General features: G+C 46.5%; 1 protein-coding gene across 2 annotated transcripts in view; it reads left to right on the top strand.

Annotated features, from left to right (window-relative positions):
* Window positions 1–16834, top strand: part of LOC144728007 (uncharacterized) — a 44569-nt gene that overhangs the window by 23559 nt on the left and 4176 nt on the right. For both annotated transcript variants that reach the window (XM_078607199.1, XM_078607201.1), the window contains 6 exons: window positions 12393–12603; window positions 13114–13253; window positions 14217–14352; window positions 14862–14935; window positions 15272–15341; window positions 15561–15593. In XM_078607199.1, the coding sequence (XP_078463325.1) occupies window positions 12393–12603; window positions 13114–13253; window positions 14217–14352; window positions 14862–14935; window positions 15272–15341; window positions 15561–15593 (664 nt within the window). The remainder of the gene's footprint in view (window positions 1–12392; window positions 12604–13113; window positions 13254–14216; window positions 14353–14861; window positions 14936–15271; window positions 15342–15560; window positions 15594–16834) is intronic.

Raw genomic sequence — 16834 nt, 5'->3', positions numbered from 1 at the left:
TGATTCCTACTCACGACCAATACAGGTTTGATTATCTGAACTGGTCCTGGCTTTCCCCCCCTCGCCCCCGCGGTCAACTCGGCCTCAAAATGAGTACCAGGTGCGACATGTAAAGATAGCCACTGGGGAAACAAAGACGATCGGTCGTGGCTCTGGTCATCCACCTTCATGTGTGCTGCGTTGGCCTTCATAGGTGTTTGCTAACGTCACTCGCCGCAGTGCGAGTGGTGTTTGTGGGTTCTGGTTTGTACCTTCAAATACATACCTCACATTTGGTTCTGGATAAATGACATAATTGAAATATATATTTATATATTATACTAGCTTTACTACCCGGCTTCGCCCGGGACTTGGGTTCACCACGCCCGGCCGCCTTTGTCCACCCAATGGCGATGTTCACACACCACATGAGTTACTCGTTTGAGGCTGAGTCGACCTAGGGGAGGCCCAGGACCTGTTCAAATAATCATCACCGGTGGTGGCCGTGAGCGGGAATCGAACTCGGGTCGCCGGGTTTGTAGCGCAGCGCGCTAACCACTACACTACCGCTCCTCCCACACACACACGCGCGGGCGTCCATAGGTACACACACGTGCTTGCAGCAGACACACAACTTTGAGGGTGCGTACGGCAGTAACGACTGAAATAATAAAGCAATGCTGCGCGAAGAACGCCTTAGACCTGCAACACATTTGTATGGCACTTTACTCGCGGAGGTTGGGGGGCATGCGTGACATCAGCAGGCACACTGTGTTATGTTTCTGTATGCGCGGGTGACATGACAGAGATGTAACGTCACAGCTCACTTGCCGTGCAAAATATATGCATTAATTCACCCCCCCCAAAAAAATATATACAAAAGTCTATTTTAAGAATGTTTGCATGGTGTACAGTCTGGAAAGTACCCACATGGCAAATTTAAAGTTTGTTGCATGTCGGGAAGTACGCTAAACATTTTGAACAGGCACACATTCACAAATTTCCCTTTTTTATATATATACTAGCGGTTAATACTCGGCATTGCCCGGGTGAAAAAGGCAGACACACACATGGACTTACACACAGACATGGACCCACAAATAGAAACCCATCGACTTACACGCACGCAAACACATATGGACTCACACACACAGACATCGACTTTAGGGACACACATGTAATTACACACAAATCGACTCACACGCACACACATAGACTCAACAACAATAACCGCCATTCACCACTAAGTGGCGTTGACGTTACCACGACGCTTGTGGCAGGCTATGCGCACCTTGAGGCCACGTGAAGTGTCAAACGCCCGCTGGCAGGTCACGGGGCAGAGCCAGGTGCCACGGGTCGACTGAGATGACTGGCTGATGCACCACCTATGCCCTCTACCGTGCTAACTTGCTGTGCTTCAGCCACCCAGCGCTCCGCTTGTTGTTCTGACCGTCGCTCCTCCGCCCTCTGTTGTTGGAGGGCAACTGCCTCCAACTGGCCAGTAGCGACTTTCACGAGGCTCGTCCACAGAGGCCGATCTTGACACCGCTGGTACCAGTCATCGACAAGTCCACTCAGCTGCACATCGTCCTGTACCACATCACTCCATCTCTTCTCTAGCCTGTGCCGCGCCCGTTTAGCCCCCTCGATCCGGCAGAACAAAAGGTGTTTAGGCATGCGGTAGCTGGGCATGCGGGCTACAGTGAGGGAAAAAAGTATTTGATCCCCTGCTGATTTTGTACGTTTACCCACTGACAACGAAATGATCAGTCTATAATTTTAATGGTAGGTTTATTTGAACAATGAGGGGAAGAATAACAACAACAAAATCCAAAAAACGCATGTAAAGTTTTTTTTATAAATTGATTTGCATTTTAATGAGGAAAATAAGTATTTGACCCCTCTGCAAAACATGACTTAAGGCTGGCTAGGCCACTCCAGGACCTTAATGTGCTTCTTCTTGAGCCACTCCTTTGTTGCCTTGGCCGTGTGTTTTGGGTCATTGTCATGCTGGAATACCCATCCACGACCCATTTTCAATGCCCTGGCTGAGGGAAGGAGGTTTTCACCCAAGATTTGACGGTACATGGCCCCGTCCATCCCTTTGATGCGGTGAAGTTGTCCTGTCCCCTTGGCAGAAAAACACCCCCAAAGCATAATGTTTCCACCTCCATTTTTGACGGTGGGGATGGTGTTCTTGGGGTCATAGGCAGCATTCCTCCTCCTCCAAACACGGCGAGTTGAGTTGATGCCCAAGAGCTCCATTTTGGTCTCATCTGACCACAACACTTTCACCCAGTTGTCTTCTGAATCATTCAGATGTTCATTGGCAAACTTCAGACGGGCATGTATATGTGCTCTCTTGAGCAGGGGGACCTTGCGGGCGCTGCAGGATTTCAGTCCTTCACGGCGTAGTGTGTTACCAACTGCTTTCTTGGTGACTATGGTCCCAGCTGCCTTGAGATCATTGACAAGATCCTCCCGTGTAGAGTCTGGGCTGATTCCTCACCGTTCTCATGATCATTGCAACTCCACGAGGTGAGATCTTGCATGGAGCCCCAGGCCGAGGGAGATTGACAGTTCGTTTGTGTTTCTTCCATTTGCGAATAATCGCACCAACTGTTGTCACCTTCTCACCAAGCTGCTTGGCGATGGTCTTGTAGCCCATTCCAGCCTTGTGTAGGTCTACAATCTTGTCCCTGACATCCTTGGAGAGCTCGTTGGTCTTGGCCATGGTGGAGAGTTTGGAATCTGATTGATTGATTTCTTCTGTGAACAGGTGTCTTTTATACAGGTAACAAGCTGAGATTAGGATCACTCCCTTTAAGAGTGTGCTCGTTACCTGTATAAAAGACACCTGGGAGCGAGAAATCTTTCTGATTGAGAGGGGGTCAAATACGTATTTCCCTCATTAAAATGCAAATCAATTTATAACATTTTTGACATGCGTTTTTCTGGATTTTGTTGTTGTTATTCTGTCTCTCACTGTTCAAATAAACCTACCATTAAAATTATAGACTGATAATTTCTTTGTCAGTGGGCAAACGTACAAAATCAGCAGGGGATCAAATACTTTTTTCCCTCACTGTACATGGCCCAGTCAACGCAGCCTTGCCTGGTGTAGGAGGTCACCAATGGGACTTTGTCCAGATCTTTAAAGGATTTGTGAGCTCATCAGACAATCCAGCCTGGTTAAACCCAGGATGGATCGTAGGCAGGTCAGCCTAAATGTTTGTAACCGGCGAAGATGTTGCATTCGGGGGGTCCAAGTTTTGCAAGTGTAGAGAAGGGAGGGAATGACCGTGAGTGAGAAGACGTGGAGCTTAGTGCGGAGCGAGAGACCAGGTAGCTTCCACAGAGTGTTACGCAGCCGATGAAAAGATAATGCCGCTCGACTGATTCGGAGTGAGACCTCTGGTGTTAAACCGGAGCCGGTCATAAGCACACTGGGCAGGTATGGGAAACTCTGCACTCTTTCCACAACTGGCCCATCACCAATTGTGAGTTGTGGGGGTGGATTGTCCGATGGTACAAAATACCCAGGCAGGTGCTTAGTTTTGGTGGGGCTGATGGTAAGGCCCCACCTCTTAGTGGCAAGCTCCAGGTTCAGCAGCAGCGCGTCCAACTCCTCTTCTGAGTGACCATTAATTACCAGATCATCGGCATACATAACGTGGTTGACCAATATGGGGAGCCATCCCTTGACCGTACCCGGGCATCGATCAGCCTCCCATTGTATCTGCACCAGATGTGAATTTTTCCGGTAGAGGCATTGAAGGCTTAACGAACTGCGTGGTCAAAATATATGTAAAAGAATATCAGAGGCAGAGGACATCCCTGTCGCACCCCAAGGTGTAGATGGAATGGCTCTGACTCACAGCCACGTAGTTTGACGTGGGGCCGCTCACCATCATGAAGGTCCTTAAGGATCATGAGCAGAGGGTCAGGGACTCCGAAAGCACGAAGAGCAACCCTGAGCCCAGGCCTACTGATGGTATCATAGGCCTTGAGCAGGTCAATAAAGCACAAACATGGATTCACACGCACACATGGACCAAAAAACACAGAAAGAAATGTACTTACACCGACATGGAGCGACGCATACACAGCGACTAACACAAACGCACACCGACTGACACAAACACATCGACTCTGACACAGACTCACACACACACATTGACGCACACACACAGATACGTGGACTTACACACACACATGGCGCAGACATGCACATCGACCCACACACACACATGGACTTAGACGCAGGCATTATTATTGTGAAAAGAAGTAACTGAATTATAAAAAGAGTAATTTTCAACACACGCACACCACACACACACATGGACTTACGCACACACACATAGACGGTATGCACTATCACTACAGCAATGCATACCGACTGGTGGTACCTGCTTTTACTGCAGCAGTGCATACGGACTGTGGTGGTACCTGCTTGAACTACAGCAGTGCAAACCGACTGTGGTGGTTTGTGGTATCACTTACAGTAGTGCCTAGTGATTGGTGTAACCTGCTATCACAAAGGCAGTGTATACTGACAGTGGTGGTAGCTGGTATCACAAGAGGAGTGCATACTGACTGTGGTGGTCGCTGCTATGATAACAGCAGTGCATACTGTGGTGGTACATGGTTTAACAACAGCAGTGCATACTGAATGTGCTGGTACCTGGTATGATTACAGCAATGCATATTATGGTGGTACCTGCTTTCCCTGCAGCAGTGCATGCATACTGTCGTGGTAGCTGGTATGATTACAGCAGTGCATACAATGGTGGTACCTGCTTTAGCTACTGCAGTGCATACGCACTTTGGTACCTGCTTTCACTACAGCAGTGCATAGTGACTGTGGTGGTCCGTGCTATTATTACAGCAGTGCATAGTGTGGTGGTACCTGCTTTCCCTGCAGCAGTGCATGCATACTGTGGTGTAAGCTGCTATGATGACAGTAGGGCAAGCGACAGTGGTGGTACCTGCTATGAGTACAGTATTACATGCTGACTCTAGCAGTATTGTCGACTCTACAGTAGTACATGCTGACTATAGCAGTATTTATCGACTTTCGATTTAAAGCTTTCGTGACTGCAGGGATTCATCTTCTTGGTTCTTTCGGTAAAGTCACGTAGAAGGGAAGTAATAAAATAATAAAAATAAAACATAATAAAACAATTCTCACGACGTTTCGGCCACAACGCAAGCAGCCATCCTCAGGCGAAGAATGAAACACCCCAAGCTTGGAGCGTATATTTAAGCTGGGTTAGAGGGGGGGGAGGATTTTGTTTAGGCGCTCTTCTTCCCACCTCCCCCCCCTCTAACCCAGCTTAAATATACGCTCCAAGCTTGGGGTGTTTCATTCTTCGCCTGAGGATGGCTGCTTGCGTTGTGGCCGAAACGTCGTGAGAATTGTTTTATTATGTTTTATTTTTATTATTTTATTACTTCCCTTCTACGTGACTTTACCGAAAGAACCAAGAAGATATTTATCGACTCTACAGTAGTACATGCTGACTCTACAGCAGTATATTTGGTGACTGTATAGCACAAAGTACTCACGTGACAGAGTGCCGTGGTGTGGCCATGAGCTCGACCGAACGCGCATCACTTGGCAGGGTCCGCCCCCCTTCACGCAATTGTCATCGGTTGGTATGGTCGAGCTCGCGCAATAAGAGAATCATTAAAATAAGAATGGCACTAAATCGCTAATTAAAGTAATTTAAAGTTGACGGATGGGAAAACGGAATAGCCTATTCCCACCGCGGGGCTTGTACGAAAATCCCACCATCCGAAAGTCAAATCCCCCGCAAGCGCTTGCGGAGACTTTTATAGATAAGAAAGAAAAATAATAGATTGTACTGATTGATCCTTATGTTCAACACTTCAACATGAACTGCCATAATTCCGTTATCAAGTTGCACATGATTAACCCAGACCTCGTGGCTTTACATCTTGGTAAGTGATTGTTGATAATAACATGCGAAGTGGCCATATTTAAATATCTTATGACCCTGTGCTGCACTGTCATGTATTGGTACGTGAGGTCACCTTTCATAAAAGTTACAATGTGATTGCATGATATGTGTGTCCACATGTGCGGTCATTATTGTGTGTTTTAATGTTTTAATGCCAAGACTTATTGTATATATTTCCTCTTTGCTCTAGGATTTTTCCTGGAATGTTTGGCAGATTTATTGTGTTTTGCCACATGGCTCATTCTCGGGCCACACAGATAATATAGTTTAGCCATTCCCACATAGGGTAAATAAGACAAGCTTCATGAAGAATTGTTGTTTGTGTTTCCTAAGTTCTCGCACTGGTGGTGAATGGTAGATGGCTTGACTATTGTTTTCTACCCTAGCCATGCAATGAGTACCATATAGATATACAAGGAAATGTGGTATTAAAAAATAGGCAGTATCACATTAAAATGTTCATTCTTGGAAATGGCAAACATACAACAATCCCTGTCGGCTCAATAAAATAAGTACCACTTTGTAGAAAATCAACAGTGCATGTCACTTGGAGAGATTGAGCCTTCTCTCGCCTTCGAGTGGAATTTTCACCACTGGCTCAGAGCTACCAATAGATATGAGCACGATACAAAGCTTGTTTGAGCATGGAAACACTTGAAACAATGTCTACAGTTGCCATGAATATTCGCATTAACTTAATTATATAGCACTCTATTGCATGTTTTTTATTAACTACTGATGTGTATACATTATGTATTTTATAAGTAGTCTTTAAAGGATTTTGTAGCCTCAAACTGTTTGTCACCTTTGCCGATTGGTTGGCTCGGGCTCGTCACGTGCATGATTCCCATGAGCAGGCACGCGGATGCTCATGAGCAGCATTTCTCTCGTAGCATGACTGAGTAGGCCCAGCGCAATTCGTTATCGGACGAGAACCTTCAACGCGGAGATTGAAATCACTGTATATACAGAGCCGAGATCACAAGCACAAAAACTCAAGTTCAAACTCAAGTTTAATCAAATACAATTGATGCGGAATTGAACAACAATACCTGCCATTGGCCACTAAGTGGCGGTGACGTCACCATGGCACCTGTGCCAGGCCAGGTGCACTTTGAAGCTACGTGAAGTGTCGAAGGCTCGCTTACAGGAGGTCGTGGGATAGACCCAAGTGCCATGGGTTGACTGAGATGGCTGGCAGATGCACCAGCTGTGGCCCCTACTGTGCCAACTTGCTGCATTTTAGTTGCCCGGTGCTCCGCTTGTTGTAAGCGTCGCTCCTCTGCTCGTCGTTGTTGTTGGAGGGCGACTGTCTCCTGACCAGTAAACGTCCTTCACGAGCCTCCTCCATAGAGGCCAATCTTGACACTGCTGGTACCAGTGTTCGCCAAGTTCACTCACATCCTCCCAAACCACATTAGTCCATATCTTGTGAAGCCCTTATCGTGCCCATTAAGCCCACTCTATCCGGCCAAACGGAAGCTAAGGCATGCTGTGGCTGGGCATGTGGGCGACAGGAGCCAAAATAGGAGCCAAAATAGGTGACAAAGCCTTTGCCATTGCAGCACCAACGTTTTGGAACAACCTTGTTTCCCCACTTCTTCCTTCAAAAATATTCTCAAGTAGAAGATTAGTGTTGGATACAGCCACATTTGCAAATGTGATTTGTAAATTTAATCCTAAGCAATGTATTGAGTGTTTTAATGTACAATTTTTATTAAAGGACTGTGTGTTGTCTTGTTGTGGTGTTGTATCCTAGCCTTCTTCCAAGGTTGATATATAATGAATGAAAACACACCAAAAAGCAGCAAACTGCAAAACACCAGGTGTTGTTAAGTAATGAACGGGAGGAGGGCTAGGATGGCAGAATTTGCAACCTTGCTTCAAGGAAAGATAAGGCCTGATGAACGGGCACGTCACCCGTGCAAGGGCAGAGACAGTGGGAGAGTCAGCCAGACATAGATTAAGGCAAAAAGCCCAATCATCTATGACCTCAGCACATGGGCGAATAATGGGGCAGTGTCGACTCGAAGGCAATGGAAGGAAGCAGAGGCGCCTTTGTCTGGATCACGGCCACAGAAGGCCGGGGGTCATCACTGATTGTGTGTTTAGGGATTTCGAGCTAATTGGAACACGTGCACACAGGGAGGAGAAATACGCCTTGTTCTCCTGCAGCTGAGGGAGCCAAGATAAACCCAGCTCAAGGCTGTGTACACAGGGGAGGGAGCTGATTAACAACCCTGCACGTCTGAACGTGAGGGGGCTTTTGTCCTGAAATTAATAACACTCCCAGAGCAGAAGGTTGGATGACCACAGTGAAGGGTGTTGTGCGTCTCTCAAGGCTGCAGGCTCAGCTGAACAGCGAGGCTGCGGGGGTCACCAGAAGTTCGTGTTCGCCTAAGTTAAGACAAAAAGCTCAATTATTCTGTATTGCTATTAAAGTCACGTTAAAGTCGGAATTTAACAACAGGGTAGGTTAAAGTTATTGATATGAAACGTTATTTCCATACTTTAATACTTTATATACAACTCGACCCGAAGCATAACGGGATGAATCACCACCAGGTCGAATATAAAATACATAATAAAAGAGCGATGTTAAACCCAGGGTCGGAGAGAAGGGAGATCCCGGCCGTCTTTGTATCCCCGCAGCGCGGGATAGGAGTGTATACGCTCGGGGAAACACCTCCACTTGAGTCAAGCACCACGATGGGAAATGACAGACCTTAGGTTACATACAGAATCATAACTGTGAAATGGTAAGGGACAAATGTTAAAACTTTTACCCATTTCTTTGTGCGTCAGTGAGGGTCGGAGGGAGTGTGCCCCTCCCTCCAGGTGGTGCAACACGGACAAGATGCCTATGAGACGATTTGTAACGTCTGTGTTTTGGTTCATGAAGAAGGCCAACCAAGAGATAATATCGCACCCAGACAGAGAGACGACCTCGAGGCAATTTGTAACACCTGATTGTTTGCTCGTGGATTTTATGGAGGGAATATGACAACGGAATATACCGTGGGTGATGTACACAAGGACATACGGACGTACGGACACACATGGACACACCTACCTACGGACGGATCCTGACACAGTAAATCAAAAGAAACCCCGCCTTGTGGGCAGGGTCCAAAGGGATTTTTCGGCATAAAAGAAAGGACCCTGAGCATTGGAAACCAGTTCGACCAGCGGGTCGGCTCAGGAGTTCGACCAGCGGGTCGGCTCAGGAGTGCGACCAGAGGGTCGACTCAGGAGCGAGCTGCGACCAGCAGGTCGGCTCGACTCATCTTCAGCTCGACCGGGAGGGTCGACTCAGGAGCGAGCTGCGACCAGCGGGTCGGCTCGACTCTTCAGCTCGTCTGGGACTCAGCCGAGTTCAGCCGGCTCTCGGGGCTCGACTCAAGCGGCTCCCCATCTCCTCTGCAGGCGGGCAAGACCCGCTTGACAGCTCAACTCGGCCTGCGTGGGTCAACCTCTGCCGAGTCGGAGGTCTCTGCTGCCGCCAGAATCGCGGTTTGGCGACGAGGCGACGACCCAACACTGCACGCTGCGAGCGAGCTGTGGGCGCCACCTACCGACCAGGTTCCGAGCTGCGACAGCGTATCAACGGGCAAACCAATTCACCACGGTGACAGGGGAGCGACTGATACGTATGACGCGCACCGCCCCCTCACCACACGACCACCAGGCGTCTGTTTGACATAAAGAACCGACTCCGAAACTGACTATTCAAGACAACTCTTACCACTCAAAAACACTCGAGACCGAGTGATGGCCATCCGTCGTTTATAAGTGTATTCGTAATTTTATCTTTAATATTTAGTGGGCTGTACTCTTAATCGCATAAATTCCCAACAGATCCATCAATACGAATTGATTCTTGGCACCTCCTTCCGCCGAGCCACGCTCACGTGGGGAGTGGTGGCCCACCAGATCCTTCTCAGGTGATCTGGTCCCCAATTAGTAAACTTGATAAGATAACGATCTTCGGAAAAGGAGCACCGTCGCAGGCCCTTACTCCGAGCCATTCTGTTGTCAGATAACCTGCCGATGTATCTGTTGAGATTGGTGCCTTTAAGAATAATAACTGTTTTTGATTGTGTTTTTTATCGCCGTATAATCTTTCAAGTATCTTTCAGTCATAATCGCCGCACGTACTCGCATCCTCTACAGAATATTCAACTGTCCCGTGACCCAAGGTGCTAACAACGTGATAAGGGTTGCGTATGATCAATAAGGAGGGCGGTACTGCATGAATAATATTGAGTAATCATTCATTAACGTTAAGGTTTTTCTTAGCATAGTATTTGCATGTTTTAACGACTCTCTCTCACTAACAACCATCGCGTTATGCGGGATCCATGTGCCGTTGTCAAGTGAAATCAGACAATCATTGATGATACTGTATTGATGCCGTGTTGACGTTCCGGGATTGAGAGTTCGCATACTATATCATAGTTGAGGTTGAATTAGTAATAAATTGATTAATACAGAAGTGGTTGTGTGATTCTTTCCTGAAATCTATGCATAAGATCTGCTTCTGCGTTGAGATCTGAACTTGGTGACCTTAATAAACACACTAATACATACTCAGTAAATGTTAAAGCGATAACGGGGTGAACCGGGGACCTAAAATATAAGCGAGAATGAGACGAACCTAGACAACGATGCCGAGTTAATCTAAGTTAATCTTGCATACTTACACCACACCTGCATAACTGCATACGATTAATTGCCTTATTCCGATCGATAACCCACCCTCGTCACCGAGGCGGGGTCTGGTTATCATAACGACTTGCATTATCATAATTACACCCACTCGCATAATTACTACGAGTACCTCTCGAATTGGCATAATTAACATACCTCCGGATAATTACACATTTGACCAAATTTCATTTGATTATTATTATTTTCACTGAATATTCATAACCCACATATACAACATAATAATTTCACCCACGCACGCATACAACACATCAAAATTTTGATAACCAACATATACAACAGTGGTCTCGGACTATTTTTGCTGTTGCTGTTGTACTGCCTATCCAAAGCTTTGGAATTCATGCAATTTAAATGTATATACTTTATTTATTCATGGTGGTAAGATGTAATCTTCCTCGCCTGGTATGCAGGAGGTCGGGATTTCGATCCTGACCCTGACGCCTGCTGTATATTTGGAGTTTGCGTGTTCTCCCCGTGGTCGGGTGGATTTTTTTCTCCGGGTTTTCCGGTTTTTGCCTTCATATTTTGAAACGTGCGTTTAGACTATATAGATGATTTTGCTGCTATAAATGTCCAAATGATAAGCCACCTTGTTGAGGTATCATTTGTGGCCAGGTCGCTTTTGAAAAATAAGTTAATACCTCAGTGGGCTTTGTCTGGTAGGATGGGGATGGTTTAGTTTTGTGTTTGGGTGATTTGTTTACCTTTCTTGTACTTTGCACTCCTATCGTGTTTTTGTAGTGTTTGTTGTAACGTTCTTATCCGCCTCGACTGGTCATCTGTCAAAATAGCTTCATAGCTCATCGGATTCCTCCAGTATAAATATTCTGATTCTGAAACGCTCGTTGGATGAGGCCTCCAGCACGACCTGTAACACACACACGCAGCTTGTAGCACACGCACACCACCTGTGCCGTACTGCACACACTGCAGTACACCGCACACTAAAGCTGTACAAGTCACAGTACACCACACGCTACAGTACAACACGCTACCAAACACTATACAGTAAGCCACACCAGACTCTACCGCACACTACTGTACACAATACAATACATTAAAACAACAATACACACGCACACAGATACACAGTATAAATACACAGACAATACTAATATACAGACGCACGTGTTGGCTCGCACGCAAAAATAACTCGCGCCAAAAAAAAATAATTGAACAATCACATGATCACACTCGTGTAATACACACATGAGCCCCTTTGCCCATAGAACATGTGTAGACAACTTACATTTATCGTCATGTTAAAAGCGGCGGAGCAGTTTTCTTCCCGCCGTTGTTGGACAGTGAGGCGGAGCTTTGGTGCGAATCAGAGTGAGCCGTGCTTTGTAGCTGTTGTTCATTATTATTAAAGAGCGTCATTGTTAAAATAACATCCTGAGTACGATCATCTTTGACTACACAAGTTTGTCAGGTGCCGAATTAGGAAATAGACTACACATGTATTCCACTTCCAGGTGAAGTGACTATTATTGATCCAGCGACACTCGTTTCCTCTGAAGTGGGGGGACCCCCATCACAGACAAGAAAACGCCCTCTTAGCCATGACTTGTCCACACTAATGTGATGGCCTCTTGATCTTAAATATTTAGGTCAGACTATAAAATATCTACATGTAAATGTTGACTGCTGTAGACATTTTTTCAGGCGACAAAATTATCATTCTCCATGTAATTGTTTTAGGAAAGACGGAGCATTATCACATGGGCAGTCGGTGTTCTGCTCAACATAAGTGGATATCCAGACCTCAAGTCGTGCTTCAGACAGGAGCAGGCCACAGCGATGCTGGTGTCTGTGGCTAAAGCCCCCATCAAGACGAGCAGAATCGCCTGCATCGAGATGCTCGCTCGCATCGTCAGCGAGGAGGACACGGACCTGCTGAACAGCAACGCAGGTACCCATGTGGATGAAGACGCACGTTTTGTCTCCGCTGTCTCTTCAGTGCCACTGCTCTGCAGGCCACGAGGATTCCTCAGCAGGAGAAGCTAAACTGACATGTTTTCTGTAAGTGGAGGTGGATGTTTTTACCTCAGTTCACTTTGAAATTAAAACAATCTTGTTGAACTTTGTTGATGCCTCTAGTGGTTTTTTCAGTCACGAACTTGAAAATATTTATTTCCATATATCAAATGTAAATAAAGGTACTTAGTGCATTTCTAATATAATCAAATATGACACTATAGTGTGTATTTCTTCCTTTTCCTGAGTGTTTTACTGTAGCGAACACTAATATATTATTGTGTTCATATATGAGTATCCTTTTACGGTTACATGAGCTGCTTATTGATTTAACAGTTCACGACTTTTGAACTAAATGAACTCGCACGATTATATCAGCAATACAGGTAACAATGTAAACATGGTGTGTGCTTGTATAGTGTAATAAACACGTGTGCCATCACAGATACAGTGAGCGGGTTGATTGACGCAGTGAATAAACCCACGTACAAGATGTACACTCCAATAGAGGATGTCCGCTACGTAACAAGTGTCCTCTACCAGACCCTGGCCGTCCTGAGCACCATCCCTGGCATCCGCTTGAAGGCAAGTGAACGATCAGCATCCGTTTACACTGCTCTCTACTAGCAGAGTCAATCACGTCGGTATGAGAAATCTTACCGTGAAATAGTCATACCTCGGTTAACAAAATCCTCTGGGAACGAAGTTGGTCTTGTGACATCACCCCCATTTGCTCCCTCCGTGTCTCGTGACGTTATCACAGCGTCCCCCCAATCTCGCGTGACAGCATTACTTCTCTCGTCACCTCCGCAGCGTCTCTTGAAGTCATCAACCCCTCTTCTCCACATCACCCCAATCCTGCGTTATGTAATCACTCCCTTCCACCTCACCCCAATTTAGCATGGCGTCATCAACCCTCTCCAACTCACCAATAAAGTGTGACGTCACCACCCTCTCCCCCATATTGCGTGACGTCATCAACATATTGTACTCACCACTCGTGTTTCATGTCATCACTCTCTCCTACACCTCACTAATGTCGCGTGACGTCATAACCCGCCCCCTCTCCTCACCACTCCGGTGTCTCATGATGTCACCTCACCAACTCACCCAAATCTCGCGTGATGCCATCACCCTTCTGCTGCAGCTCACCAGTGTTGTGTGACGCCAACACCCCTCCCTGCTTTTCAACGTCTACGTCTCGTGACGTCATCAAGCCCTTCTCACATCATGCTAATCTCATCCCGTTCCTCTTCTGAACACCCCAGTGTATCTGACATCATGAATCCCTCTCCTCCACCTCACCCCAATCTCGTGTGATGTCATCCGGTGCGTTACAGACAAACACAAACAAGCGTATGATTAATATACATTGTTGAGCTCACAGATAATTAAAAAGCTATAAATGGATGTAACATGGTTATGGTAAGAAAACAGATAGCACAGGGCACCCAATCCCTGCGAGTTAGCCTAATATTTTGAGGACGCAGCGTAGGGCCGTGTGTCGAGTGCAGAGAAGAGAAGACTGTCGCGTCTCTCCCCATGTAGACCTACGAGGCGGGCGCCGTCCCCGTTGTGAGCCGCGTCGCTCAGAAATGCGAGGACGCGGCGGCCGAGATCCACGCGACGCGGATCCTGCAGCACGTGGCCCAGGACGGCGAGATCCTCAAGATCATCCGTGGAGGTCGGCAGACGCGGCCACGATTCACTGCACTCACGCACATCATCCGCGAGCGGCGTTCACGTCGGGCCGAGTTTAAAATCATCGTGTCCAGCTCCTTCGTTATCGTCAGCTCCACAGTTTTATCCGAGTCACTGCTTGCATCTTCTCTTGTGCTTGTCATCCGCATCTTGAGTTGCCTTCGTCTCTTTCTCTATTTGCCACAACCATCATCATGCTGTGTGATTCAGCCCCTGTTAACCCCAGTGACTGAGACCAGCATCGGCACTCTTGGTCACAATCCCGTGTTATATTTAAAAGCTGTCAAAACCCGGATACGCCTGCTTGCATTCTCACTGGCTCCGTCAGTAAGGTGTGAGGTGGTGCGTGCTAGCTCAGCCCATTTGTATGTAATGAGAGTGAGCCATGAGTTGTACGTCCATTTACATTTGGTTCTACAATGAGTACAAGTCACTTGCCATGTTTCCCTCCCCTCATTGCTATGGCACCCATGTGCGTGTGATGTCCCGCAGGAGAGGACCCGAAGCCCAGGCCACTCACGAGGTTCAAGAGAGCGGCCGTGTCGATGGTGCAAAGTGCAGGCCAGGTGAGGGAGCGTAAAACAGCACTGTGGATTCTCAAGACATCATGAGCTAGGTATGGGGAGTTAAAGTAGAGCTCTCAATTCTCACGACATCATGGGCCAGGTGAGGGCAATAAAAGTAACACCTAGGATGGTGCAGTAGCTGAGCACTGTGTTGCCGAGTAAGAGAAACCGAGTCCTATCCTGAGGTGTGACCATTACTTTCCAAAACAGACAGGCCCAAGTACACACCACAAGGCCAACAACCACATTGAGTAGGCGCCAGATCACAGTCGCTTTTGCAGACAACTTTGTTGCCAGTGATGAAGTCTAAATGAGCTGATTGATGTTTCACTGCAGTGCCTCAAAGGAGACGCTGAGAAAAATGAACTAAAGCATCTTGCCAACAAGAATCTAAAGTTGTCTCCAGGTAAAAAATAAGCATAAATATATATAAAAATGTTTTTTTAAGTTTCCCGAGTTATTCTGCTTTGGTAAGTTACTTCAAAGCGATGTTTTGGTAATCACAGTATTGAGCTGGATTAATCGTTGAGTGTAACTTGTTTGATTTTTATGTTTTTAAATTGTATATTAATTGCCCTTTGAAATAACTGAAGATTAATACGTGTTTATTTTCTTGAAATAACAGATGGGAAGAGACAACTCCTCAAGCTTGGAAATGGTAATAATTGCCTTCTGCAAAATATTGAGCAAAGCTTAGCTTGGTAAAGTGTGAATTACACAGCGTTGTTAGTTAATAGCCCCGTTAAAAGACACAAGTCAAAACACAAACGGACTTATCACTGGATAGATATGTACCTATGCTGTGTGTCCCAGTTTGTCTACGCAGAGGTTATACATTTCATGAGTGAGTAAAACATCATTTTAAGTTAGATGTGCTGTAGTAATGTCACTGCTCAATTTCGACCTTACATTTTAACACCTTACTGCAGTGTGCCAAAACAACGCTTAAAATTTTTTTTTTCTCCATGAAGTATGCATATCAGCATACATATAGATTTTGGGGTACGTCTTGTAAAATATTGACATTGATAAACAAAATGGAACAACTAAATTACGTGCAAGAATGACACTGATAACACTGTGAAACAAAAAGAGGAACACATGGATTAGAGAACATACACAAGTAAAAAAATTAAGTGGTATAGGGTAGGGCATGCCATTATTTATTATAAGAGATGACGGCTGGTGGTCGAGATGGACTAAAGGGTGAAAGCCAAAAGCTGGGAACATGCCCAGAGTGTGCAGCCGAGGTACCTCTCTACAAGGCGTCTTTGGGTTGCAATACACATCTCTAAGATCAAAGCAACCTCCACTTTCTGCTCCGCCTCCTCCCCTCCCCTTCTCTCTCCCCCCCTATTTCCGAGGCCTGAATAACCTCGTGCCACAGCAGATCTCTCGCCTACTTCAGCAGTTTATCTTGCTGTGGTTGTCCCACCTGATGACTATTGCTTGTGTTGCGATTGAAACATCGTGATCTATTATTTTTCTACCTACGTGACTTTACCGAAAGAACCAAAGAGTAATAACTCAAGTATTGGCATCGTAATGTGTACATATGTAGTGCCTGAAATACGCACCACACGCGGGTGTGGGTGTACGCGCACACAGAGTACAGTGGGAGCAAACGATGTCGAGGTTGTTATTGTCGCTAGGCGTGAGGAGAAGGCCAGAGACGGGTAGGGGGCGATTAAGGACGCAGGGCGCTGATTGGCTGGGAGTTGTTATTGTCCAAATGTGATGCCACGCTGTCTGAGGACAGTAACAGGTGGTAGGGGGTGATTAAAGACGCAGGGCGCTGATTGGCCGGAAGTTGTTGTTGTCGCTAAGTGGCGCCGCATTGTCTGGCAAAACATGCAGGTGCCAGCGGGGGCTAGGGGGCGACGGGCGTCGCGGGAGATG

The sequence above is a fragment of the Lampetra planeri genome, chromosome 27 (genome assembly GCF_965212315.1).
Source record: "Lampetra planeri chromosome 27, kcLamPlan1.2.h2, whole genome shotgun sequence".
In the NCBI taxonomy this organism is placed as follows: domain Eukaryota; kingdom Metazoa; phylum Chordata; class Hyperoartia; order Petromyzontiformes; family Petromyzontidae; genus Lampetra; species Lampetra planeri.
The sequence above is the reverse complement of the archived record's forward strand: the minus strand, read 5'-3'. Positions and strand labels throughout refer to the sequence as shown.